The 25288-nt window shown below is 42.4% G+C and overlaps 1 protein-coding gene across 2 annotated transcripts; it reads left to right on the forward strand.

Moving 5' to 3' along the window:
• The first annotated feature begins 30 nt into the window (after nucleotides 1-30).
• On the forward strand, nucleotides 31-25142 carry nipbla (NIPBL cohesin loading factor a). Of its 2 annotated transcripts, none has more exons than XM_080499678.1 (49): nucleotides 31-328; nucleotides 1837-1909; nucleotides 3262-3411; nucleotides 3670-3835; nucleotides 4645-4745; nucleotides 4852-4963; nucleotides 5170-5333; nucleotides 6078-6226; nucleotides 6493-6583; nucleotides 6902-7123; nucleotides 7293-7547; nucleotides 7643-8394; nucleotides 10179-10392; nucleotides 10517-10693; nucleotides 10848-11021; nucleotides 11294-11455; nucleotides 11555-11658; nucleotides 11744-11830; nucleotides 12018-12249; nucleotides 12700-12851; nucleotides 12946-13026; nucleotides 13227-13327; nucleotides 13651-13780; nucleotides 13873-13955; nucleotides 14342-14474; nucleotides 15024-15167; nucleotides 15317-15403; nucleotides 15686-15906; nucleotides 16058-16160; nucleotides 16256-16354; nucleotides 16501-16647; nucleotides 17527-17661; nucleotides 17774-17872; nucleotides 17968-18021; nucleotides 18107-18215; nucleotides 18386-18516; nucleotides 18651-18791; nucleotides 18899-18992; nucleotides 19194-19348; nucleotides 19614-19704; nucleotides 19997-20170; nucleotides 20404-20594; nucleotides 20714-20821; nucleotides 21500-21700; nucleotides 22061-22207; nucleotides 22314-22699; nucleotides 22795-22969; nucleotides 23525-23722; nucleotides 23888-25142. In XM_080499678.1, exons 3-49 carry the CDS (start codon nucleotides 3348-3350, stop codon nucleotides 24248-24250), a joined length of 7659 nt encoding a protein of 2552 aa, XP_080355804.1. In that variant the 5' UTR covers nucleotides 31-328; nucleotides 1837-1909; nucleotides 3262-3347; the 3' UTR covers nucleotides 24251-25142. The 2 variants fall into 2 exon arrangements, with proteins under 2 accessions (XP_080355804.1, XP_080355805.1); XM_080499679.1 differs by having other exon boundaries at nucleotides 7643-7818.
• Nucleotides 25143-25288: the final 146 nt, after the last annotated feature.

Raw genomic sequence — 25288 nt, forward strand, 5'->3', positions numbered from 1 at the left:
ATCGCAACAATCGTCATATTTCTCGTTTACTGTCGAAATTGGCTGCGCTCCCTGTTTATGTCGGCGCAGTCCGACTGAAACTCCGAAGAACGAATGTTTCCCCATGAATGTGCGGTGAAACATTCTCTCTCGGGTGACGGAAGAAGAGCGAATCGGTCCGACCCGGATTATTGTTGATAGCTAGCAGGCTAGCTCGGCGGCTAGCTGGCGAGCCAATCGAGTTCCTTCTGGAGGAGCTGCGAACGAGAAGAAAGGGGGAGCTAGAGATACGGACACGGACCCAAACCAAGCTAAAACATTCCCCTCCCTTCGAACGCAACATCCGAAGGTAAATACAATCGCACGTCTGGCTTTATTTTTGACCCAACTTTTTTTTTAAATTTGCAATTTATTGGCAATGACGCAAACCAGCGTTCCCCTGCAAGACCACCTACGGCGTCGTTAATCGTTGACCGGGAGGTAACGGAAGCTAGCGAACTAGCCAGCCGTGCTAGCTAGGTGTGTTTTTGCTCCGCCGAGGCGCACGGCCTCGGAGTGGATGTCATTTGTTGAGCCCGACGATTGGGCCACTGCCACGGGATTGCGATCCGTGCCGCTGCCTCCACATCTACTCACAAACCCCACGCTTTTTTTTGTTGTTTTGTTTTGTTTTGTTTTTTCTCGAGCTCCGTGTAATTCGGCTAACATCCTTTAACTCATCTGTCGCTTCCTCGTACTCTTGCATTTGCTTTGCCTTTATTTGAGCGAAGAACGACGTTAAAGGCTAACTAACAACACTTACAGCTAGTTAGCATCGCCAGTTAGCCGTTAAAACACGACTATTGTTGTTAGAGAGTGTAAAGCAGCGAACGCTACTGATCAGAGCTGCGATCGTAAGTGGAGGCAACAGCTTTTTGTTGAACCCGAGATCCAGACAGTTAACTTCTTTGCAGGGAAACGTGATGTTTATGGTTTTGTACGCAACAGTGCCAAGATAAACATTGGGAAGGATGCTAATTGCTTGTGGATGTTCGCTGGCTGTTTTGCTCCCACTGCGTTTGTGTCATTTGAGGTTTTACGCTGCGCGTTGAGTTTAGTTGAAACATCGGCATGGCAAACGGCGCATTTTTTTGGTATTGTTTTTTTTTTTTTTTTTTTAGCCGCGATCATGTTTTGAAATGTGCGCACCAACTACGGACCGAGCGCGAGTTGCTTTGGAGCCTGACTTTAGCATCCACGTTAATGTTGTTAACTCAGATCGCTCCGGAGCAGACGCAAACAGTTTTGATCGCGCTCCGCGATTCAGCCAGTGAGCAGAGCGGGTTGCTGTTGGCTTCTGGAGGATGCAGCCCCCCGCTCCTGCCGCCACCATCAGAGTGCATCTGTTCCTTTGTGCTGCCTCCTGCCTGTCAGTCTCACAGCTGTCAGCCAAGCCCCTGCCTACAGAGGGAAACCGCACCGTGCATGTTAACTCGACTGCTCGCTAATGTCATGTTTACTATGGACGTCAGTTCTCCATCTCTTTTGACTGATGTGTCAAACGGGGGGTGGGGCAGCAAAGTTTGAAAGAGTTTAGTCTGCTACCCGACTGATGTCTTGGTCCCAGGGCCGGTGTGTTTGCAGATCAACACGGCTTCTGTGATATCTAAAAGTTGTTCTGAGAAGTCCTTTAACTTGGATCACATATGCAAGCTTTTTTTTTGCAATGAAAGCTCAATGCATGCATGTGAATAAACAGTGCAAGTCTTGCTGTATGTTTATTTGTTGTCTCTGCTACTTCATTACTGTTTTGGTGATGTGCGTGTGCACCTTCAGTCCAAAAGAGTCTGAAGCAGAGCATGTGTTCTCTTTCAACAGATTGAAGGGGTAGAATTGTTTTCTCTGAAATGTCAGTGAGTCCACCAGCGACTGCACAGAGTTCTTCGGAAAGGTATTTTCTTCAGTAATTCACATCTCGCTTCTTGTTTGTGGTGATAGTATTGCTTGTTGGTGGCCTTTGAATACAATGCATGTCATTTATTCCTTATTTGAATGTCTTTTTGTGTGTAAAAGAGAATAAACTAAATGGGGCAAGTTAAGGTTCAGTAGTCTGAACATTGATTTCTCTATTTCTGTCTCGGGTTGTCATGTTGCCCACTATCATTTGATATTTGAATTCTATGTTAATTTAACATACTTAAAATATGTGTAATATGGAAACCTACTTTGTGCAGACCTTTTGTATTAAGCCATAAATCATTTAAAATTCACCTGGAGCCATATATGAGATATACTTCAAATAACTACTGGGAGTTACTTGAAAGTGATGGAAACTCATTGACAGCTGCATTGATGTTATACTGTCTTTACTGTTTTAGTTGAACAGACTATCAGGGTTCAGGCTTATTGTCACAGAGCTGTGTAGTTTTCAGAAAGTTTTAAAATATGAAGACAAAACTACTTTTTTAGTCCAAACTTTAAATTTACTGTGGTGCTCCCTCTCTGCTACTTGTTTTTTCCACATTTCTGTGTTAAAACATGTACAATGCAGGGAATGCTTTGTGTTGTATTTTTATGGTGAGCATTAGTACGTGTGTACATTGTTTATTATTGGAGAGCTGAGTAATTTGACGTGACATTCAAATGACTCACACAAACCATCAGTTATACTTAGACTGAACTAACTTCAGAAGGTGCAACAAGACCCACATGGGAACAGTGTACTGTTGCTGGAGGAGAAGCTTTATAAAACCATGGGGCTTTTTGAACTGCAGGATTTCCTTATAGTGACCTTGTTTTGTAACCTTATGACCCCAATTCTCTGTGCCTTTTGTTTTATCTGTCTTGAGTAAGACATCTAACCGTCAACTTGTGCTTGCAGAATGACATAACTGATTGCAGAGACTGCTGACATTTCCTCCCTTTCTGTCCAATACCTTGTTACTTGTTGTGTGGCACAAATTGATGTGATGATTAGATGTACACTGAAGAAGAAGCTCTCATATCTTGATTTGAAACATTTTGTTAAGAGATTTAGTCATGGCATGCAGACGATGCAGCAGGTATCCTGGATCTGTCATGTGAAATAATCAGTATGAAGGAAGGCATACTGTATGAATCTTTCCTTTTGTTGTGATTGTGTAGGTATGCACGAATTTCGGCGGTTAGTTTGTCTCAAAATGTCATTTTCTAAGTCGTTGATTTCTCTCCTTCGCCAGCTCTTTATCTGGTTTGTTGTCCCTCGCCTGCCTCGTGTCGTTTTCGCCCGTACCTCTCTTGCTTATGTTTTCCTCTCTCTCCCAGGTGCCAGGAGATGTGAGGACGGGTGTCGTCCATCGGCCCCCTGATCAGCCTGTGTATCAACACACTCCCCCACCCTCACCTTCAGCATGAATGGGGATATGCCTCATGTTCCCATCACCACTCTCGCTGGGATCGCTAGCCTCACAGACTGTGAGTGACACTCGGTTGTCTTGCAAAATCATTTTCACAGTGTTTGTTCCGCCTCCTCTCCTGCCAGTGTAAAATGCCAAGCTGAAATGCTCTGTCTGAGTAGATATGAATTTGCAATTGCGATTAGATTGTTTTTGTATCGTTTGATTCTTTCTTTCTTTTTGTAACTCTACCTTCACCTCTCTGCACGCGTCCTGAAACGTACATGCAGTATGATTTTCTTAGTCCGTCCCTCTGAAATGTGTCCTCTTGTCTCAGTGCTGAACCAGCTTCCCCTCCCGTCCCCTCTACCCGCCACCACCACTAAAAGTCTCCTGTATAATGGGAGGATTGCAGAGGAAGTTACCTGTCTACTGGGCTGTCGAGATGAGAATCTGGCATCCCAGTTAGCCCATGGCCTCAACCAGGTCTCCACAGAGCACATGTAAGTATACAAGTAAATGTGTCGCTGTGACAGAATGGTTTCTTGCTTAAACGAACGTCAGAAGCAACACAATTTGCATGTAAAGGCTGGTTGGTCAGTACATGAGCTTCTTGTTCACAACTTTGATTTAAAGCTAATCACAAAGCGGAGGAAATGCTGTTGTTGAATAGGTCAAGGTGGAGCACTGAGATGATATGTGATGCTCAGCACAGAAAACAGGATTATTGTTTATGTCTTTCATGGGAGCAGAATTGTCTGTTGCAGATTCTACATTTAAAAACCTTAAGTAGTGATAGCTCCAGCACATTCTTTTCTTTGAGTCAATAGAAGTTCATTTCGTCCAGGTCAAAACTGCTTGTGCTGTTTCGTCTATTGTGACAGGAACACCTGTTTGATCTTGTACGGAACAATACTGCACTCTCACAGTTTGTACTTAGTGCTCGGTGAGTTTGTAATGAGCAATGTATTGAATGCTGAACAGGTGGATGGCAGACATCAACTTGGTGCCAAATTCCTGTGAACTCAAATTGCATTTGTAGTGTTGACATTCTTTGTAAAAGACTAAAGCAAGTAAGCATGTTTAAAAAGTCTGCCTATTTCCTTTTGTGCCTTCACACAATATTCAAGTAATTCTTTATTGTTGACATTCATCTGTTGGCTTCAAACGGGTTTCTATTGACATATTTCGAGCGAGTGCATGTTTGTATTTATGTGTGAGCAATATTTTCTATTGTTTCTTCTAGATTGGTTTTTCCCCTATCTTCCTTAACCGTCTTGTGACAACAAAACATTTGTGTGTGCGTTTCCAGAGAGCTGAAGGACAACCTGGGTAGCGACGAGCCAGAGGGAGATGCACCACTGTTGCTGCAGACCATGCTGGCCAGGAACCCTGGCATCTTCAGGGAGAAAAGTATGAAGGCCTTTTGCACATTACTGTATTATCATGTTGGTGTAATGCAAGTGGTGCTTCATGTTTTTTGAACCAAAAAAATCTGCTTTGTTTTGTTTCTATTCAGATGTCATGCAGCAGCCAATGGTACCACCATTCAAGATCACCCAGAATTCCATGCATAGCCCTGCCCAGTCTGCAAACTACCAGCCAGCTGCAATTTCTCCCAATCCATCAAGGTGGGTCCGACAGCAAGACTGAGCTCAGTCTAAAGTATCACAACTCTACAGGTGGTATGAGTCCAATAGCTGAGGAATTAAGACCTGTGATGAAGACTTTTACATTCAACTGCTTTGTACTAGTATTCATTTACTTCAATTTGTTAATGTCCTTCTCTCCCCCCCCCCCCCCCCTCGGTTCCTGTCATCTTGTCCTCTTTGTCCAGCCGGTTTGTGCCGCCCCAGCCTGGTTCCAGTAGCCGGTACATGGGCCAACAGAACAGTCCAGTGCCCAGCCCCTACACTCCTCAGAGCCCAGCTCCTGGTTACATACAGCAGTATCCACATCAACAACCGCCCAGCTATAACCAACACCAACAGATACAACAAGGTAAATCTTGACTGTATGTGTGTTACATGTCCATTATGGACCCCAATCATTTAACAAACATGTCTTAAAAGCATTTATTTTAGTGTGTCGTCATGTGAAAAGCATCTTATGATCTGTAAAAAAAATTTCAAAAGAAATTAAATGACATAAAACCTCTTTGCGTATTTGTGCAATCTAAAATGTGACAATTTTGTGGGGCTTGATTTGATGGTGCAGTTGGGCTTACTGCGTTTTTTGTGGGTTCACACCAGAGTTAGTGTTATGGCTTAAAAAGAAAAACACTGTGTCCTCCCAGGATGAATAGAAGGTGTGATTAATTTTACGACAACTGTGACAATTAGAGCCGCTTTATTTCAATAATTGGTTGAAATCATAATTTCCTTTTGCAGCACAGCCTCTCCTGCATTCAATTATACCTTTCTACCTCATTTGCAAAATATACAATCAGGAAATCGTTTCTAGCATTTAATGATTAACAGCCATCTGTTTCTCCATCAGGTCGAGCGCTAATAATAACAATAAACTTGCAGTTCACAGAAAATACTTATTTTAACTTTGTGTACAATCTTTAGGCTTATACAAATTGCATTTGTTTTATTTAGTGGTCAAAATTACAATACATACCACTTTGGTATCATGAAACCTCAGAAGTTGTTACAAGAATTCTAGTTTTAATTGTAAACTCTGCAGTTTATCTAAGTGTGTTTCAAATGTCCTCTTTTTTTTTTTTTTTTTTCCTGTTAGTGTCTGTGGCCAGTCCTATGGTGCCCGGTGGGATACGAAATATCCACGAGGGCAAAGTACCAGGACAAATGGCCAATGCTGCCAACCACCACTCAGACAGACATGGTACTGAAGACTACCTGAACATCGTACACCGACTGGGCAATGAGGTACGACGCCATCGATTTCATCAGAACATGGATTATTTTTCTTTTTGAACGAGAGAAAATAAATACAAATATTTGTACAATATTATTGTCACTACGGTCAGTTTTTTAGCATTTATTTATTTATTTATTTAACAATCAAATCCCTGCGACTTGCATGTCTCTAATAGTTGTGTAAATGAAATGGAGAGCCAAATGGAAAGTTTTGTTACATCTCATACCTGCTGGCTGACATTTGTGGTGTGTGTGTGCGTGTGTGTGCGGTCCAGGAGGGCGACTCTGCCATGAGGAATCCTTCTTTCTCGTTGAGGTCTCCACACTCAGGCTGCTCCCCAGCAGGAAGTGAAGGCACGCCAAAACGTAAGGACACTGGGAAAATAAATGAGGCACATGAGTGCACAGACCTCCCCTCGCTTCTGTTCTTTAAGAAGGAGAGAAACTGGTATTTTCTTGGTTACATTCTTGATTTTTCATTTGCCAAGTCTTTTGAGATGTACATTTACAAGGACAAATTCGGGAACAGTATCAAGATTAGGTCTTTTACATACAACTCAAATGTGCAGCTTGTTTATTTTCACCTGGCTCTCTTCATTCGTTCTTCCCTGGGAATTCTTTGTTTAGCAGGATTTGGCGTTCTTTGAGCTTTTATCATCTTTCATTGATGTTGCTTCTTTGCAGCGGGTTCTCGTCCCCCTCCGATTCTCCAGTCGCCTCCTTCCTATGCGATTTCACCGAGGGATGGAGGACCTGACCAGAAACAGCAACTCCAACAAAGGAAGAAAACCCCGACGGTGAAAGAGGAGAAGGATTTGTATGACATTGTTAGCTCTCCAAACAAGGACTCAACTAAACTCACCCTCAAGTTGTCCCGGGTCAAGTCCAATGAATCTGATCCTGCAGGTAAGATTCTAAATCAGCTCAGTGGTTTTGCTGTCAATTAACCGCTTTCACCGCTAATTGCATCGGCTGGTTGTGCTAAAAAGAGATGTGCAGCACTTGGATTTTTTTTTTTTCATATTTCAGTGCAATCCTGTAACCTTTCTTTTTTTTTTTCTCCTTCATATTGCAGGGGATGTTGAAGGTAGCATGGACCAGAACTCGGATAACATGGAATCAGAACTGGGCTTTCAGCAGGTGCCTGTTCTCCAGCAAAATCTTGGAGCCAGGCTGCAGCAGCAGATTTCCCAGCAGGCAGGTGGTGCCAGTGGTCTTCAGCCTCCCAGTTCTCCTTATGACGAAGCGGAGCTGGATGCCCTTGCTGAAATTGAAAGGATAGAACGAGAAGCGGCGAGTGAAAAGTGTTCTAAGGAAGTGCAAGACAAAGGTGCGTAGGATGTCTCGGCATATAATCATGATATATTTAAAAACGGGTTCAGAAAAATCTAATGATTTCATGTCTTTCTTTTTTCTTCCCTTCAGACAAGCCACTAAAAAAGCGGAAACAGGACTCTTTTCCCCTGGAACCAGGAGCAGGGGGACCCGGTGGCCCCACAGGTGCCCCAGGCAGTGGATCAACAGGAGGGGGCAATGCTGGCAAAATGACCCCGCAGGAAGCCACTGCAGCTGGGAACAGTGCCAACCGCCCTCCCCTTATGGTGAGCATCGACCTCCAGCAGGCCGGCCGAGCTGATGGCCAGCTCGACCCCTGTCTGGCTGCCCCTATTCCTGCCCTCGAAGCCCAACGCTGGCCCGAGGAACCAGCTAGCGGGCCCGCCGCGGTGGAGGGTTCCGACACCGCGTTGAGGTTGAAACCAGACGGACGGCCAGAAGTCATCAAGAACAGGGTCGATAAACATGACAGCAGGAGAGAAGGTCGGGAGTCATCAAAGCACCGACATGATGAGAAATCCTCAGACAGACGGGGAGAGATGCCAAAGTCATCGAACCGAGGGGATCACGGACGAGACAGGGACCGCGATTCTGACAGGGATAGAAGGCATCGGAGCGAGGCTGGCGGCCGAGACAGGCGGTCCCCGGACTCTCGCTGCCGTAGCGATCGAGATAGGTCTGGCTTTCGGGCTTCTTCCACTGGAGAGCCTGGTCGGAGCAGCAATAGGCAAGATGGTTCCAAACCAGCCTCGTCTGCCTCTGGTGCCAAACTTCCAGATTCTTTTCCTGCTCAGCTCCTTGGAGGGCATAGTGGCGCACTGAAGAACTTCCAGATCCCTAAGGTGATCTGGGCTTACTCGAGCCAAACATCTACCCACCTATCAATCATTCAATTGTCACTGCCTGCAATCTCACAAAATCAAATCACACCACTGCTCACTTTTATTTATTTTTTGGTTTTTCCATTTGTAAGCATTGTTTATTTCTGGGTTTGGTTGGGAATTTCAATTAACACATTAATTCACATCTAACCATCTGTTAAACAGAGGAAATTCTTCTTCTTTTTTTATTTTGTTAGTTGTGAGTGTGTAAACAAACGCAAATATTTTAAAGAAATCTTCCACTGCTGTCTTTCTGGTATGGCATTGTGGGTCAATGATCATTTAAAGCATTTAAATCTGGACTGATAAATCAAACTTTCACCTTCCACTTTCTGCCAACAAATTGTCAACCTGTGACCCGAAGCACACTTAACACCACCATTAAACATGCAGCATGTCTGCTTTGTGGTTTTTTTTTGTATAGAAAATCAAATCACACGTTTGCACATATTCCATACAGTAGCCACTTTTGCCCATCTGTGGAGGGTCTGATGAAGGGATGATTATAACATTTTGTCTTGACTTTGTTTAGGCAGAATTCGCTGCCAGCTGATTGGTGTTGAATGTTGAGACTAATGTTGGTAGTTAATCATCAATCACAATATGGCATACTTGGACTGATGCCATGTTTAACAACAAGCTTGTCTTTTTGCAAGGGTGGTTACGCTGGTGGTTTTAGCTTGAAGTTGTGTTGGAAACATTGTGGCTGTCTTGTGTCTAAGTTGAATGGACGGACCTGCTGCATGTCTGTGATTGGAAGTGTGGAGATCTGCTGTCTGACAATGTGTTGATATTGTATAACAAGTTATGACTGTCTGCTAAAATTGATGGGAGGTGAATTTATAGGATAGGATATATTTTTGATCACATTGGTATTTATTCCCCGTGTTGTATGAAGAGAAATCAGACTTACAGCAGTTGTTGGCTTACCAGTGAAGCCAGTTTGTGGTTGTGATAGTTAGAAATCGTTATTGGACATCAGCTTTTTGTTTAACTGTTTACCAAATGAGATGTATGTCTTGCAGCTCTTAGCTGGTTCTAGCTCTATACTGCATTTACAATTTTGTGAAGATAACTTGTCCACATTGTTTTAACAAGAGCAATCACATTTTTGATGTCCGCCAAAGGTTGACCTGGACTCAATCTCGCTAAAAGTCATACAGACAGACAAACTAATATACGCTGATGATTTTATCACATCAGTAATTGATACAGCCTTCAGTGATATACTTACTGAAGGCTGTGTTAATAACACACAAAAGAAAACACAGTTAGTACATGCATTGTCTCGAGCAACTTTGCATCCGTGTTCTTGTTCAGTTGTTAACATTCTCATGACCTTTAGCATTTTCACTGAATACTGGCAAGCTGTTGCTATTTCATAGAGATGTGTAAAGATCCACATTTATCATTATTCACCCCAAGTGGCTGAGGGTATTGGTGATCTGGGCACTGCACTGTTGACAAGTATTGATTGTTAATCCTGCATACTAGGCCCTAAAGTGCATGTTGGCAAACAGTGGAATATATCTTTAGATCTTTGCTGTTCGACACTTCAAACTAACATCAAATTCACTCAACTCATGTCCGCTTGAATCATTGTATATGTGTTGTTTTTCTTGGTGTTCTGTAAACAAAGTTCATGAGTCCTTTCCATAATTACCATGTTTCTGTTAAATGATCTTAAACTAAAATGATGCAAAAAGTTAACCTAAAATCCCTTCTTTTGTTTTCCCACCACTCAGATCAACCGTGATAAGGATGGCAGCAGGTCGACTGAAACTCAAATCTGGGGCCAGCCTAAGGTTAAATTGGAGAGGCTTGGTCTGGTCCAAGATTTTGAGAAGCGACCCAAACCTGTGGTGGTTCTGAAAAAGCTTTCTGTCGACCAAATCCAAAGGATCATTCGGCACAGCAAGTCTGGAAAGAACAGAATCTCCTCAGGAAAGTCTGGTAAAAGTAAGAACAAATCGCCTTTCATCTGCATGAGATGTGCACATTTTGTTTTTATGCAAAGGCGTTGGTTTTTATCTTTTTGGGAAAAATTCTAAAATGTGTATTTTTTTTGTTTTGTTTTATTCAGGCGGTATGGACCCGGCAGTCCTAAAAGAACTGCCTCCAGAGCTGCTGGCAGAGATTGAGTCAACCATGCCTCTGTGTGAAAGGGTGAAGATGAATAAGAGAAAACGAAGCACTGTAAATGAGCGGCCGAAATACGCCGAGGTCAGCTCTGATGAAGACTTTGACGCAAACGGAGAGTGTAAGTGCCTTCTGCAATTCTTGTCACTTCTCTACCACTTCCAGCACACTTGGTCATCTAAATTGAAAAGGTAGAGGCTTGATTTGAAGGCAGGAACTGTTCCGAGATGGACTTTTGTTGTATGTAGTATGAAAAGAAATGTGCTTTTCTACAGCTGCAAGGAAGCGGCAGCGACGAGACAAAGACAGAAGTTGGGAGTTTGAAGAAAGGGAACGACGAGGCTCGGGGGAACATCGGAAAAGCGGAAACCGAGACAGCCGGCGAGGGTCTGGAAGCCGCTACAGAGACTCCTCCGAGGAAGATTCGCCACCTCCCAGTATGAGCGAAGGTATGTATTTAAATATCCGTCTGTGGTTGTCTTGGACTCAAAATGGATGCCATTGTCGCGCATGTTCAATAAAATCAAATATTTCGTAAGAGGTTCGGCTTTTCTCCCGAATATAGCAATATTTTGGTTTTTGGTCCCAGCTTAATGCGACGATGTCAAACAAACAAGGCAGAGTGCTTGCGAAACATGCTGAACTTGCAAAATAAGTTTTTGGTGTCTGCATATATGAAGAAAGTAAAAACTCAAAACTGGCTTCCCCTCACCCCTCTCAGTTGCCAGGAAAATGAAGATGAAAGAGAAGCAGAAGAAACGGAAAGCATATGAACCCAAGCTGACGCAAGAAGAATTGATGGATTCGTCCACATTCAAGCGCTTCTTGGCGAGCATTGACAACATCCTAGAGAATCTGGAGGATGTAGATTTCACTACCATGGGCAAGTATCAGTGCTGATGTTTAAATTGTCAAACCGCTTCTCTGAAATTAGTGGGCTTTTTTTATTGAGACGTCTTCCAACATTGTGTGTGTCGAGCAGCAGACGACGATGAGATACCTCAGGAACTGCTTCTTGGTAAACACCAGTTGAATGAGCTGGGCAGCGAGTCTGCCAAGATTAAGGCCATGGGAATCTCCAGCAGGGTACAGTATTATGTTGATTTAATACGAGAATATTTATTGGGTTATAATTGATGCGCAGCTCTAAATAGGTGCGCTGTTGTTGTAGATCCCATCGGACAGGTTAGTGAAACTCCTGAACATCCTGGAAAAGAATATTCAAGACGGGTCCAAGCTCTCTACTCTGATGAATCACGTAAGCGCCAATTCCCTCTTATTTTTGTGCATTACTGATGTGGGTGCACTTGCCACTGTTGCGGACTTAATTGTGTGAAAACTACAGTTTTTTGCTCTTCTTCTAGAAACAGTAAAAACTTTATTTCTAGTGTTGTGATTTGAAGTGCTTTAAAGTATTGACTGTCTTTGTCCTCGCTACTCTTAAGGACCATGATGCTGAAGATGAGGAGAAGCTTTGGAGAGACCTCATCATGGAGAGAGTCACAAAGTCTGCAGACGCCTGTCTAACAGCTCTCAACATCATGACCTCAGCGCACATGCCAAAGGCGGTTTACATCGAGGACGTCATAGAACGGGTGTTGCAATACACCAAGTTCCACCTTCAGAACACGCTGTATCCACAGTATGATCCTGTGTACAGGGTGGACCCTCATGGAGGTAAAAGAAGAAAAAACCTTGCTTTTTTGGGGGGGGGGGATTTTGCTATAGTGTAAACTTGCCACTATTTTTGAGGTGGTTATCAGAAATAAGTGAAGAACAAATCTGAGGAAATACTGCAGACCTCAAGAAATCATGCAGGCCATGTCTTCTGAGCATCTCCACATTTTTGAATTCCTATTTGTTCATTATTTCATTCCATCATGTTTACCCTCTGATCTAACATACATCCTGAAGGTGATATAGAACATATAATGTGTCTTGTCTTTGAATTGCCCGCCATTCACCCATATTTACTATATGCATTAATACTGCAATGTTTCTTAAACCAGATTAATGTGCTAATGTGAACCTGAAGCATCCCAATTGGTGTCTCATTTTTAAATGCAGTGTTCCAAATTGATCTGCAAGTACCGGTTCAACAGTCAACTCTTGTTTTGTTTGTTCTAGGTGGCATGTTGAGCTCCAAGGCAAAGCGTGCTAAATGCTCCACTCACAAGCAACGTGTCATTGTCATGTTGTACAACAAAGTGTGTGACATTGTCAGCAACATCTCTGAACTTCTAGAGATCCAACTGCTCACAGACACCACCATCCTCCAGGTAAAAACTGAAGCATTCACACATTTTCAACCACGTGAAGCCAAACGTCTCATTACAAATCAGACGATGGCTCATGTCTGCCTTGGTTTTCCAGGTTTCGTCGATGGGAATCACTCCATTCTTTGTGGAGAATGTCAGTGAGCTGCAGCTGTGTGCCATCAAGCTTGTTACAGCGGTAAGTCCTTCTGGACAAAAAAAATCAGTTTTTATCTAATGACACTGCCAGGAGCCTTAGATGCGAGTCCTTCAGTCTAAAATATTGCTCTGTGCAGCTTTGATGGTTAAGTATTGTCCCTCTGGCTTTAAACTGTCTCCCTTGTTGTGTCTCCATTGAACCATGAAGGTAGTTACAAGACTATTATTTATTGTCTCAAGGTGTTCTCGCGGTATGAGAAGCATCGGCAGCTGATCTTGGAGGAGATCTTCACCTCTTTGGCCAGACTGCCCACCAGCAAACGCTCCCTCAGGAATTTCAGGTAACTTTGCTTCAGTTATTTTACTCATGCGATTTAATTTAACCTTCATTTAACCAGCCAGGTCAGTCGGAACAGATTCGTATTTACATTAAGAAAAAGGCAAAGAGCCGAGGGGGAAAGGGCTGAAAGAGTTAAACATGTTGGACGATTTGGTCTTTTAAGGATGCAGCAATAACAAAGGTGCTGGGCTCTAATTCTGTCTTCATTGTGGCAGAGGTTTGGAACGGCGATTAAAAATACATTTACATGTTAAAATATTGTTTCCGAACCCACAGGCCGCCACACGGGAACTTATGTAGCATTGTGATCTCTTTTTTCCTCAGGCTAAACAGCTCAGACCAGGATGGAGAGCCGATGTACATCCAGATGGTCACTGCGCTGGTGCTGCAGCTGATCCAGTGCGTCGTCCACCTCCCCAATGACAAGGATAATTTCGAAGAGTACGACTCTAAGGTAAGACTATAAAGCGTCACACAAAACGTCCAGAAATCTATGCACATTTGTGGGTTAAATTTGCTGAAATGTCCTTTTTTTCTGTCTTCAAGGTGGATCAGGACGTTTTGATAACCAACTCTTACGAGACGGCAATGAGAACGGCGCAGAATTTCCTCTCAGTCTTCCTCAAAAAGTAAAAAAGCTTTTTATTTTTCACACCTCCCGAAAGTGTGGTTTGTTTGATAGTATTTCATAACTTTGACTGTGGAGTATATTTACTCACAGTGTAGAGCAATGAAGAAGGAAAAGGCCTTAATAGCTGCAGCTTTTGGATCATTGCCACCTTCTTCCTGGATTAGTCTCGCTTCTGGCAGAGTGCATGCTGATGCTGCTACAAATATAATCGTGACTGCCTCTAGTTGTCACTACTTTCTGGGCTCGGCTGGTTTATTCTGCCAGCTTCTTGAGTGGTAAAAATAGCATTCTCTGTTTACATTTTTTTTTTTTTTTGGGGGGTTGTTGACTTTTTGGACACTCTTGGAAATGTTTTCTTTTTTCTACTTCCCCCTTCTTTTTCAGGTGTGGCAGCAAGCAGGGAGAGGAAGATTACCGGCCATTATTCGAAAACTTTGTCCAAGACCTGCTCTCAACAGTGAACAAACCAGAATGGCCGGCTGCTGAGCTGCTGCTCAGTCTGCTTGGTCGACTGCTCGTGAGTATGAAAACTGGGATTTTTGTCTAAAATGTCAAGGACAAAAATTCACATCTATTAATCAGTCTGCTGTCAGCAGGGTTTTTAGTCCTTTTTTTTTTTGTTCACTCGCATAACTACAATAGATCCAACATCAAAACAAAGTATTCACACAGTCCTCTTGTCTTTTTCAGTCATTCATATCAGTCACCATCAGTAACTTTGGTATTTCCGGATTTTTCCATCATATTTTTGTTTTTATAGAGCTTTATGTAGTTTTAACAATGCGAGTCCGTTTTTCCATCACATGTATTATTTCTACTATGTCCAGGTGCTGTTGTAATGTAATTTAGCACTGTCTGTATCACTTCCTTGTAATAAATGTCTTACTAGCTGCCATTAAAACATTTTTTTTTATAGTTCCCACTTTAGGGATCATAGGGCTAGCAGGTTTTCTGTCATGGGATTAAAATGTTAAGGACACTGATGCCAAGACAAATGTATTTTTGTTCAGCAGTTACATTTCTTTGACATACCGTAACCGCTGATGCGCTTTCCTGCTTCCATCAGGTACACCAGTTCAGTAATAAGCAGACGGAGATGGCTTTGAGAGTAGCGTCTCTGGACTACCTGGGCACTGTGGCTGCCCGTTTGAGGAAAGATGCAGTCACGAGTAAAATGGACCAGAGATCAATTGATCGCATCCTACAACAGGTAAAACGACAGCGTCACATTTGATGAATTTCAGTTTATTTTTAAGGCAGCAACTTTATGTAAAGTTGAGAGCATGTCTTCCAGTTTAGTTGTGTTATGGCTGTTTTGGCTTGGTGGGTTGACGCATGTGTCCCTCCTGCTTTCAAAAGTCCCCGGGCAGTGATGAGACCCAGCAGCTGCAGAAAGCTCTCCTGGACTACTTGGAGGAGAACGCTGAGACAGATGCTTCACTGGTGGTGAGTTTACATGAGGCTCAATGTGACCCATTTTCGGACTTATTTCCTCACTATTAAACCTATTTAAAATCGGGAGCCCTGAATTATTTCTGTTTGCTGTTCAACAAATCGATCTGCCTGTTTGACGAGGATTAAATATTAATCACCCCACTGATTTCTCAGTGAATTAGTTGATGCCGATATGTTGTAAAACAAAAAAGAAAATGTTGAGTTACATGAACACTGACTGCATTTGTTAGTATAACGTGTAACATATTGTCTGACACCCTTCTTGTCCTGTAGTTTGCCAGAAAGTTCTACATCGCTCAGTGGTTCCGCGATGCCACGACAGAGGCCGAGAAATCCATGCGGAACCAGAATCCGAAGGATGAGGACTCATCGGATGGACCACAACATGCAAAGGAGATGGAAACGACGGGTGAAATTATGCAGCGAGCTGAAAAGCGCAAGAAGTTCCTGCGGACTATCATCAAGACCATGCCGGCTCACTTTGCCACACTGAAGTAAGGATTGCACTGTGCCTTAGTCACAAAACATGTTTCTTCTTCTCTTGTTTGTTTTGTCCTTTCTGTCTTGTCTGTTCTCACAGTCAGTCTCCCTGCCAGTTGTATTTCCGTCTCAATCCATAACTTTCTTCTCTGCTCATTTCTCCAGAATGAACTCTGACACTGTGGACTATGACGACTCCTGTCTGATCGTGCGTTATTTGGCCTCCATGAGGCCGTTCGCTCAGAGCTTTGATATTTATTTAACACAGGTAAAGTAGACATATTTTGCAAAATTCCCAATTTTTTCTTTTTTTTTTTTTTCTTTAAGATTAAGTTCATCTAATCCACTGCTGTCTTCCAATAGATCTTACGAGTCCTTGGTGAAAGTGCCATCGCTGTGAGGACGAAAGCCATGAAATGCCTGTCCGAGGTCGTGGCTGTGGATCCCAGTATACTTGCACGGGTGTGTGTAAAATTATAATCCCTGAAAGATCAGATTTGTCATACTATATAATAGCTTTGATCACTTTGTCTATGTAGTTTTCACTCGGGTTGTTATCAAGACTTTCTCACCCTGAGCTGTGCTCTCAATTTCTCTTGTGTCTGTAGTCCGACATGCAGCGTGGTGTTCACGGTCGTTTGATGGACAACTCAACCAGTGTGAGAGAGGCAGCTGTCGAGCTGCTGGGCAGATTTGTGCTCAGCAGACCACAACTCACTGAACAGTACTATGACATGCTCATAGAGAGAATACTGGTAAATTGCCCTTCCACATCCTTATCTTTTATGAATTTTATGTTGTCATCAAACATGTTGATGCGTCTCTGAGAAACAGCCTTCAAAATTATAAGTTCACAGCTGTCTACAATGTTGGCATCTGGATGCCCACACCCTTGGTGCGATTGTGGTGCTGTAATTACACTTTAATTAAGACAACACTTTTTAACCCTCTGTCGGGTCATTGATACGAGTACACTTTGGCTTTTCCACCACATATTATAAAATGTCATTTTTTTTGTTGCTATTATCTTTGAACGTCACAACCACATTGAACTCAGATATTCTTCTTATGTTATATCTCTGATGGAAATGTATCATTAGCCTCTTATAAACCAAACTGATCAAATTTCAATATGTTAAAAATCTTAAAGATCTTTATCCGACAATATTTGGTGAAATACTAGTGTGGAGGTATTGCTGCTACTAAACACTTAAAATATTTTTAACAAGCGTTTACCGGGTGAATTTTAGGAAGGCTTTGTTAAAATTTGAGGTTTAGTTGTAAAGATTTTGTTTATCATGTTGTTCAATAGCAGCAGCTGTATGGAGTAAACAGCTTTCACAGATGCCAGCGATGTGTGCTGCAGTAAAACAAGCTCTTGGTGGTAAAACGCAGCAAAACACAAAAGCTGTGTGACTTAAGCATCAAGGAGGTGAACACTTTGGAATTGTTGTATCTGTTGTCATGGAAATGTTCAAGAGGGTTCATGAGAAGTTCACTTTTTCTTCTGGTCTGATGCTGCCACCTTTTGGTAAGCTAATGTAATTGCAGCCCACACTGAAGTTTTCTTTGTAAATCGCGATTAGTGGGGAGGCTGTGCTTCCTTGATGTTCTAAATTGATGTTCCTCCACAGGACACCGGTATCAGTGTCAGGAAACGGGTGATCAAGATCCTTAGAGACATTTGTCTGGAGCAGCCGACCTTCAGTAAGATCACTGAGATGTGTGTGAGGATGATCCGCAGGGTCAACGATGAGGAAGGCATCAAGGTATTGATCCGCAGCATCTCATGTCTTTCGTTCCTGATATTTCTATTTCTGTTACATTGTTTTCCTGACTTGCACAAGATATGAATCCAAACTGGATGTTTGTTGTTCACAGAAATTGGTGAATGAGACATTCCAGAAGTTGTGGTTTACTCCAACTCCAGCTCACGACAAAGAGACCATGACAAGAAAGATTCTCAACATCACTGATGTGGTGAGTTCTGTTGTTTGCAGTAATATGAGAGCAGCAGAAAACTTCACCGACTTCATCAAGTTTTCATGAATCCTTGTGGGCAATTTCATTCTTAGGTTGCAGCATGTCGAGACACCGGCTATGACTGGTTTGAACAGCTCCTTCAAAATGTAAGTGTCTGTGTGGCTTCGTCAGGTGAGGAGACTGTTCTTGTTTGAAGATTTGTTTCAGTGAGTACCATTTCTTTTGTCGTAGCTTCTTAAATCTGAAGAGGACGCATCATATAAACCAGCCAAAAAAGCCTGTGTTCAGCTTGTGGACAATCTGGTCGAGCACATCCTCAAGTATGAGGAATCTCTTGCAGGTATGACCATTTATCATTTCATACTAGCCAAAAACTACAGCCAATATTCATATTGGCATGACTGCTAGTTCAGTCAGCTGTCTGCTAGCTTTATAGGACTTGACTGAATACTATGATTGTCTCATGTTTGTCATTGCTTTACGTGATTGCATACACTTCCTCATCTGTAGAAAACAAAGGGGTTAACTCCACACGGCTCGTGGCATGTATCACCACCTTGTACTTGTTCAGCAAGATCAGGGCCCAACTCATGGTCAAGCACGCCATGACCATGCAGCCATACCTGACCACAAAGTGTAACGTGAGTAATACCAAAAAATATACTTCCATTTTAGGTCATTTGTATTGAGTTCAACATTGGTTGTTGTTAAATGCTTCATATATCAGTATTTGTAACAATACTTATGCTTGTTTTTGTTTTGTTTTTTACTGTAGACTGCCAATGATTTCATGGTCATCTGTAATGTGGCGAAGATCTTGGAGCTTGTCGTGCCTCTGATGGAGCACCCCAGTGAGACATTCCTCGCTACCATTGAAGAAGACCTCATGAAGCTCATCATCAAATACGGCATGACGGTGCGCAATGTTGACTTTATAGGAAACGTATTAAGTTTTGCTTTGCAGGATGTGAACATTATTAAAGCCATTTGTGCTATAAAGTGACCTTTCCTTCTTTTATCAAGGTGGTGCAACACTGTGTAAGCTGTCTTGGAGCAGTTGTCAACAAAGTCACACACAACTACAAGTTTGTTTGGGCCTGCTTCAACAGATTTTACGGTGAGATTTTTGCAGCTCGGGTCTCATTGGTAGCACATTTTGGCAAGGATGGAAGAAACTCTGTCCTATAATGACATTTCAAGATGATGCTGTATGAATTCCGAATGTCGACAGTGTTTTGCTGGAGGAAAGATCCTGAAAAATGATCTGCTGAGTAATCACTTTAATCTTTTTTGTTTTTGTTTTGTTTTCTAATCCCAGGTGCACTTAACAAATTGAAGATCCAGCACCAGGAAGATCCAAACAGCACAACGTTGGTAGCAAACAAGCCTTTCCTGCTGCGATCGCTCTTCACTGTGGGTGCACTCGCCCGACATTTCGACTTTGACCTGGAAGAGTTCAAGGGCACCAACAAGGTGGGGATCCAGTTGTTGGCAAAAGTAAAACATTTTACTTTTAAGCCGGATGGCATTTTTATTTTAGTTTTAATTCAAGTTGCGCGTTTGTGGGCTTGAGGCAGAAACAGCCTCTATCAAAATAAACATTCCAGCAGATTAAGTTTTACTCACCGCTAAGATTAGTCAATCTTCAAAGCTTATTACACTCCAACATTTGCTGCCACTATAAAAGAATAATAGGAGGTGACTTGTCTCACAGTGTGTTCATATGTGTCGTGTGCAGGTTGTTATCAAGGAGAAAGTTCTTGAGCTGCTGCTGTACTTCACCAAACATGAAGACGAGGAGGTCAAGACCAAAGCCATCATCGGCTTAGGTAAGAGTGCCGCTTTTTAAAAGGATATGGTGTAAAAAAAAAGGGGGGGGGGGGGAAAGGTTTTTGGTGGGTTTCTATTCATTATGTGCAAAATGTCAGTGAACTTCCACTGTAAAGAAGCAGTTTTGTGTTCCAGAGTTGTTAACACACTGGTTGTATTGGCGACAACCTGGACCAGATGTGCTGCTCATTTTACTGATTTTTTTTCACCCGAGCAGGTGAAGATTGTGTCTTTGAAAGTGTGTGGGTGATTCTTTTTCACGTCTTTGCTGTTTTCCTCCGTTTCTCTCAGGTTTCCTCGTCATCATGCATCCCAGCCAAATGTTCATGCCTGAGGTGAAGTCCTTGTACAATGGCATCCTGGCTGACCACGCTTCTTCCATCAACCTCAAGATCCAGATCCTCAAAAACCTCCAGACGTACCTTCAAGAAGAGGACACACGGATGCAGGAAGCTGACAGAGAATGTAAGAAAAATTGAATTCGTGCAGTGTCAGTTTTTTCATTCTCCCCTTAAGTATCGAATCCACTGATGACAGGCTGATTTTGTGACGCCAACAACAGTTTACTCCAATTTAAAAATTTGTTTTTTTCTTGAGAAATGGTCTGCTCTAATTAACTTTTCCATTCTGTAGGATTAATAGATGGACACATTCTAATGGAATGGGAAATAAATGTGTCATGAATTTGTGCCTTGCAGGGAAGAAACTGTCCAAACAGGAGGATCTGAAGGAGATGGGAGACATTTCGTCAGGGATGAGCAGCTCCATCATGCAGCTTTATCTGAAACAGGTGTTGGAGGCGTTCTTCCACACCCAATCCAGCGTACGGCACTTTGCTCTCAACGTCATTGCCCTCACACTCAACCAGGGTCTCATCCACCCTGTGCAGGTAACTGCTGTCTTTTTTTTTTTTTTTGCGTAAACACCGAAAAATGACCTCAGGGGGGAATATATCTATAATCGCCTAACAAAAAAAAACCTAACAAAATTTCCATCCGGTCTGTGCAGTGTGTACCCTACCTCATTGCAATGGGAACAGACCCAGAGCCCAGCATGAGGAACAAAGCTGACCAGCAGCTGGTGGAGATTGACAAGAAGTACACCGGATTCATCCATGTGAGTATTTGCTCGCAGGTTTCTCGTTTCAAAATTGCTGCTCTTTGGGTTACTTAACTGTCGATCATCATCATCTATACAAAGCTACATTTTGAATGATCTCTGATCAATCTTCTCAAAGGCCTCAAAGAACATCTTTCACAAATCACATACAAGCCGTTTTACTCTTGATGTTTTGGTCTTGGGTCGTTGAGAGTATTTCAAGACCATGAAGCCTCAGCTGCTGCCACCTGCTGACGTGTTAATGTCATTGTTGATATGCGAGTTATAAACCACCGCAAACACTGGAAGCTGCTTATTATCATTCCAGCAATGTTTGATTAAAAAAAAAAAAAAAAAAAAAAGGTTTTTGGGTCAAACCTATTAAAACATGATTAACTTCCAGTTATGATTATTTGTTATTTGAACTAATAGTTTTGATGTAATACATTTACACAGATATGTGGAAATTCAAGTATAAATAATCTCTGAAAAGAACATGATTGACGATTATGATCATTTTGTACAACAAAGCCAAATTCATGCACACAGTAGCTTTTCCATCACAAACCATATTGAGCTTTTGGTCTTTTACAGACATGCTTGTTATTGGGGTGTGCATTTTCTCTGTCAACAGCTGTCTTCACAAGTTTGAAATGGTGAGTCGTAATTCTTCATTTTCCACATATCTGATCACAGATGAAGGCAGTCGCCGGGATGAAGATGTCATATGTTTTGCAACAAGCCATCAATTCGTCTCGTAAATCAATCATAAGAGGCTTCAGACAGGACGAGACCCACTCGGCGCTCTGCTCCCACCTCTTCACAATGATCCGAGGGAACCGGCAGCACCGGAGGGCTTTCCTCATTTCACTGCTCAACCTCTTCGATGACAGCTCTGTAAGATAACTTGGGTCCATCTTTACAGACTTTGGTTCTGCTGTGTTTTTTGAAGCAGCATTTCCCCATTAAAACAACAAGTCGATTCAACTTGTGTGAAAATGCAATGACAGGTGTGAGTTTTATTATATGTGGCTCTGGGAGAGAATTTAAAGCAGCTTTCTTTAAAAAAAAAAAAAAAAAAGAAAGAAAAATGAAGGAGTGACTCCTGGAGATTTCAATCCAGAATTCAAGTATTGTGCAGATTTATGATGACTTGGCCAGTCTTGATTTTGCACTGTAACACTGGAAATGAAGCTTGTGCCAGACATTGATGCGAGAATTTGGTTGTTTTTTTCCCCCCCTCTTTTCTTTCTGCAGAGGACGGAGGTGAACATGCTGCTGTTTGTCGCAGACAACCTTGCTTGTTTCCCATACCAGAGCCAGGAGGAGCCTCTCTTCATCATGCACCACATAGACATCACCCTGTCTGTCTCTGGCAGCAATCTGTTGCAAACATTTAAAGAGGTAACATGGCGTCCAGTTTCTGAAAACGTACCATTAGAATGTGTGTCTCCTCAAATAGAAAGAAATCTCATAATTTGATTCTCAATTTTCTGTCCTTTCGCTTCAGCTCCTGCTAAAGGAACCGAGGCGCAAGGAGAAGAAGGTGAAGAAGGAGTGGAAGAACACGTCGGACGGGGAGGACGGAGACGAACGGATGAACTGCAACTCTCCCAGAAGTGACAATGACGGCCACTGCAACAGCGACGACAATGAAGCTAGAGATGATGAAGGTGTTGTACGGCGGCCTAAAAAGACGACAAAGCGCGCGAACCCGGAGAGCTCCGAGTCCGAGTCTGACCTGGAGGATTTGGATGTGGAGGACGCGGAGAAAGTGATGAGACTCCTTCCAGACAATCCCACAGGTCTCTTGGACTTTGCCAACGCTGTCCAGGGCATCCTACTCCTGCTGGTGCTCAAGCAGCACCTGAAGAACCAATATGGGTTCTCGGACAGGTAAGAGCTGGCCAAGCTCAAACTATCGCACAATATCATTTTGAACAATTCAGACCTGAAACGTGACTTCTCTAACTCAAATGTTTTGTCAACAGCAAAATTCAGAAGTACTCTCCAACCGAGTCGGCCAAGGTGTACGACAAGGCGGTGAACAGGAAAAACAACATTCACTTCCACCCACGACAAACCATGGACTTCATTTCCAACAACATCGCTCATGCCACCCTGACACACGATGTAAAAAAACGGATAGTCAAACAGTACCTAGATGTAAGTTTTTAAATCCTCAGACTTTTTTGGGGGGGAAGTACCCGTTTATAATTGGTTCGAATCATTTAAAAACAAATGTGAATAAAATAAAATGCATTATAAATGTTGCATATATTTTATATTCTAGAAAGATTTTTAGTCAAAGTCGACAATCTCCTTGTCAAATGACCAGGCAGCACAATGGTCATCAGACTAACAAGCAAACAATTTGAAAAGGAAAAAGGCTTGAAGAGTAAAATTTGACTGGATGAGGTACTTTTATAGACACAGCAGTAAGTGAAAAATTAGATGTGACCTGGACATCATGTACTTAACATTCTTTTTAAAACATGGCTTTACCACATTGAGGTGCTGTGTAATTCTAACAATGTTTTCCATGTAGAAGTATATTAGCTGTGACATTCGAGAAGTTATCAGAATTCTTCAAACCGATATCTCTTAAATGCTCCAAGCTCTAATTTCACTCTTAACGTTCCAAATGCTGTTCATGTGACTGCTGCAGGGTTAAGGTTTATTTTTTGTTTTTTGTTTTTTGTTTTTCTTCAATGCTCACAGTTCAAGGTTCTGATGGAACATCTGGACCCAGATGAAGAGGATGAGGAGGGAGAAGCATCTGCAAGCGCCAACATCAGAAATAAAGCCATAAACGCTCTCCTGGGAGCATCCGGACCCTTGTTAGGACCCAGTCCGCGCAATCAGGCGGGACCAGAGACGGATGACGACGATAGCGAGGGAGACGAAAGGACTCCAGGGGTAAGGCGCACACTTTCTAATAGAACGGCACGTCGTCACAGAGCTTTGTGTTATGTTCACAACATTGAGGCTAATTGATGGGAATAATTGTTAAAGAAATGCAATATTGACTTTCTAAAACGAGCCAAACATGAATGCGTCTTTCTCCGTCTGGTCTTTCTGCAGTCCTCTCGGAGGTCAAGGCGAGCTGGCGACTCCTCGGATCCCGGCCGCATGAGCGAGACAGTGGACGCTATGGATGTGATTGCCCTCTGCTGCCCCAAATACAAAGACCGGCCGCAGATAGCTCGAGTCGTCCAGAAGACCTCCAACGGATACAGCATCCACTGGATGGCCGGCTCTTACTCTGGGCCGTGGGCGGAGGCCAAGAAACGAGACGGTCGCAAACTGGTGCCTTGGGTGGACACTATTAAGGAGTCGGACATCATTTACAAGAAGATTGCCTTGACCAGCAACCACAAACTGAGCAACAAAGTAGTACAGACTTTACGCTCATTGTATGCAGCGCGGGAAGGAGGGGCAAGCTAATGCCTCCCGTGTTTTTTTTTTTTTTTTTTTTGTTTTGTTTCTTTTGTTACCAGTTTCCATTTCTACTTCATCAAAATCCTTCTCTTCCCTGTTCCCGCTCCTCCTCCTCCTCCTCCTCCTCCTCAACCCGCCACCTCCGACAACACAGCCAAACTTCACTGGATTCCTACCCTCACCCCTCTCCATTTTTGTAAGAAAACACCAGAGGGCAAGAATATTTGACACTACATACTTTTACATGAGTTATTCTTGCAAAAATGACACAAAGCGTAAGACTTATATTAGAGGGACTTCTCATGTTTTGTTTGTGTTCAAGTGCAGAGGATAGAATCCTGAAGGCATTAAAGGAATAATTCACCCAAATTATCCCTTAAAAGGCTATCAGAACAGAGAGACCTGGAGGGAAATGTTTTGTCAACATTGTTGTGGGAGCTCCTTCGCTGTTGTGCAGCAGATTCTAGTCGCTCATTTCTACTCCCACTGTATCATAGTTTAACACGACAAAAACTAAAATGTTTATATCTCTGAAGAAAAAAGCTGTAAAAAAAAGAATAAAACCTTAAGTGAATGTTGGAAATTAGTCTTTTTGATGTTCTTATTAAAGTGTTTTTTGGAGTTTATTATACTAATAGCACCCTCATGGTTTTTTCCTTTTAGCTTTTAGATATTTGAGAGAAAAAAAAAGAAAACGAAAAAATAAGAATTTTTATTTTTGTTCACTTTTATTTGTTCAAGCTGTAAAATGGCAGAGTCCTCTGAACATAATTTATTCTATTTCGAACTACGCATGCAGTATATGTGGCCTATTGCAGGAGGATATTTTGTAAATGTAGATTTTGTTGTATTAGGTCACCCTAGTAATAAGAGGAAAAGGGATTTATACCCTTTTGGTGGAACAAATACTGCAATAAATTTTCTACTTCTCTTTGTCACTTGTCTGCTCAAAGTCTTAATCTGATCTTTTTATTTTGCAAATACAATTATTGGATCTGGATAGTCAAAAGAAAAATCATTCACAGATGCTTTTGAGTCCAACGG

Source organism: Blennius ocellaris (genome assembly GCF_963422515.1).
Source record: "Blennius ocellaris genome assembly, chromosome: 7".
Classification (NCBI taxonomy): Eukaryota; Metazoa; Chordata; class Actinopteri; order Blenniiformes; family Blenniidae; genus Blennius; species Blennius ocellaris.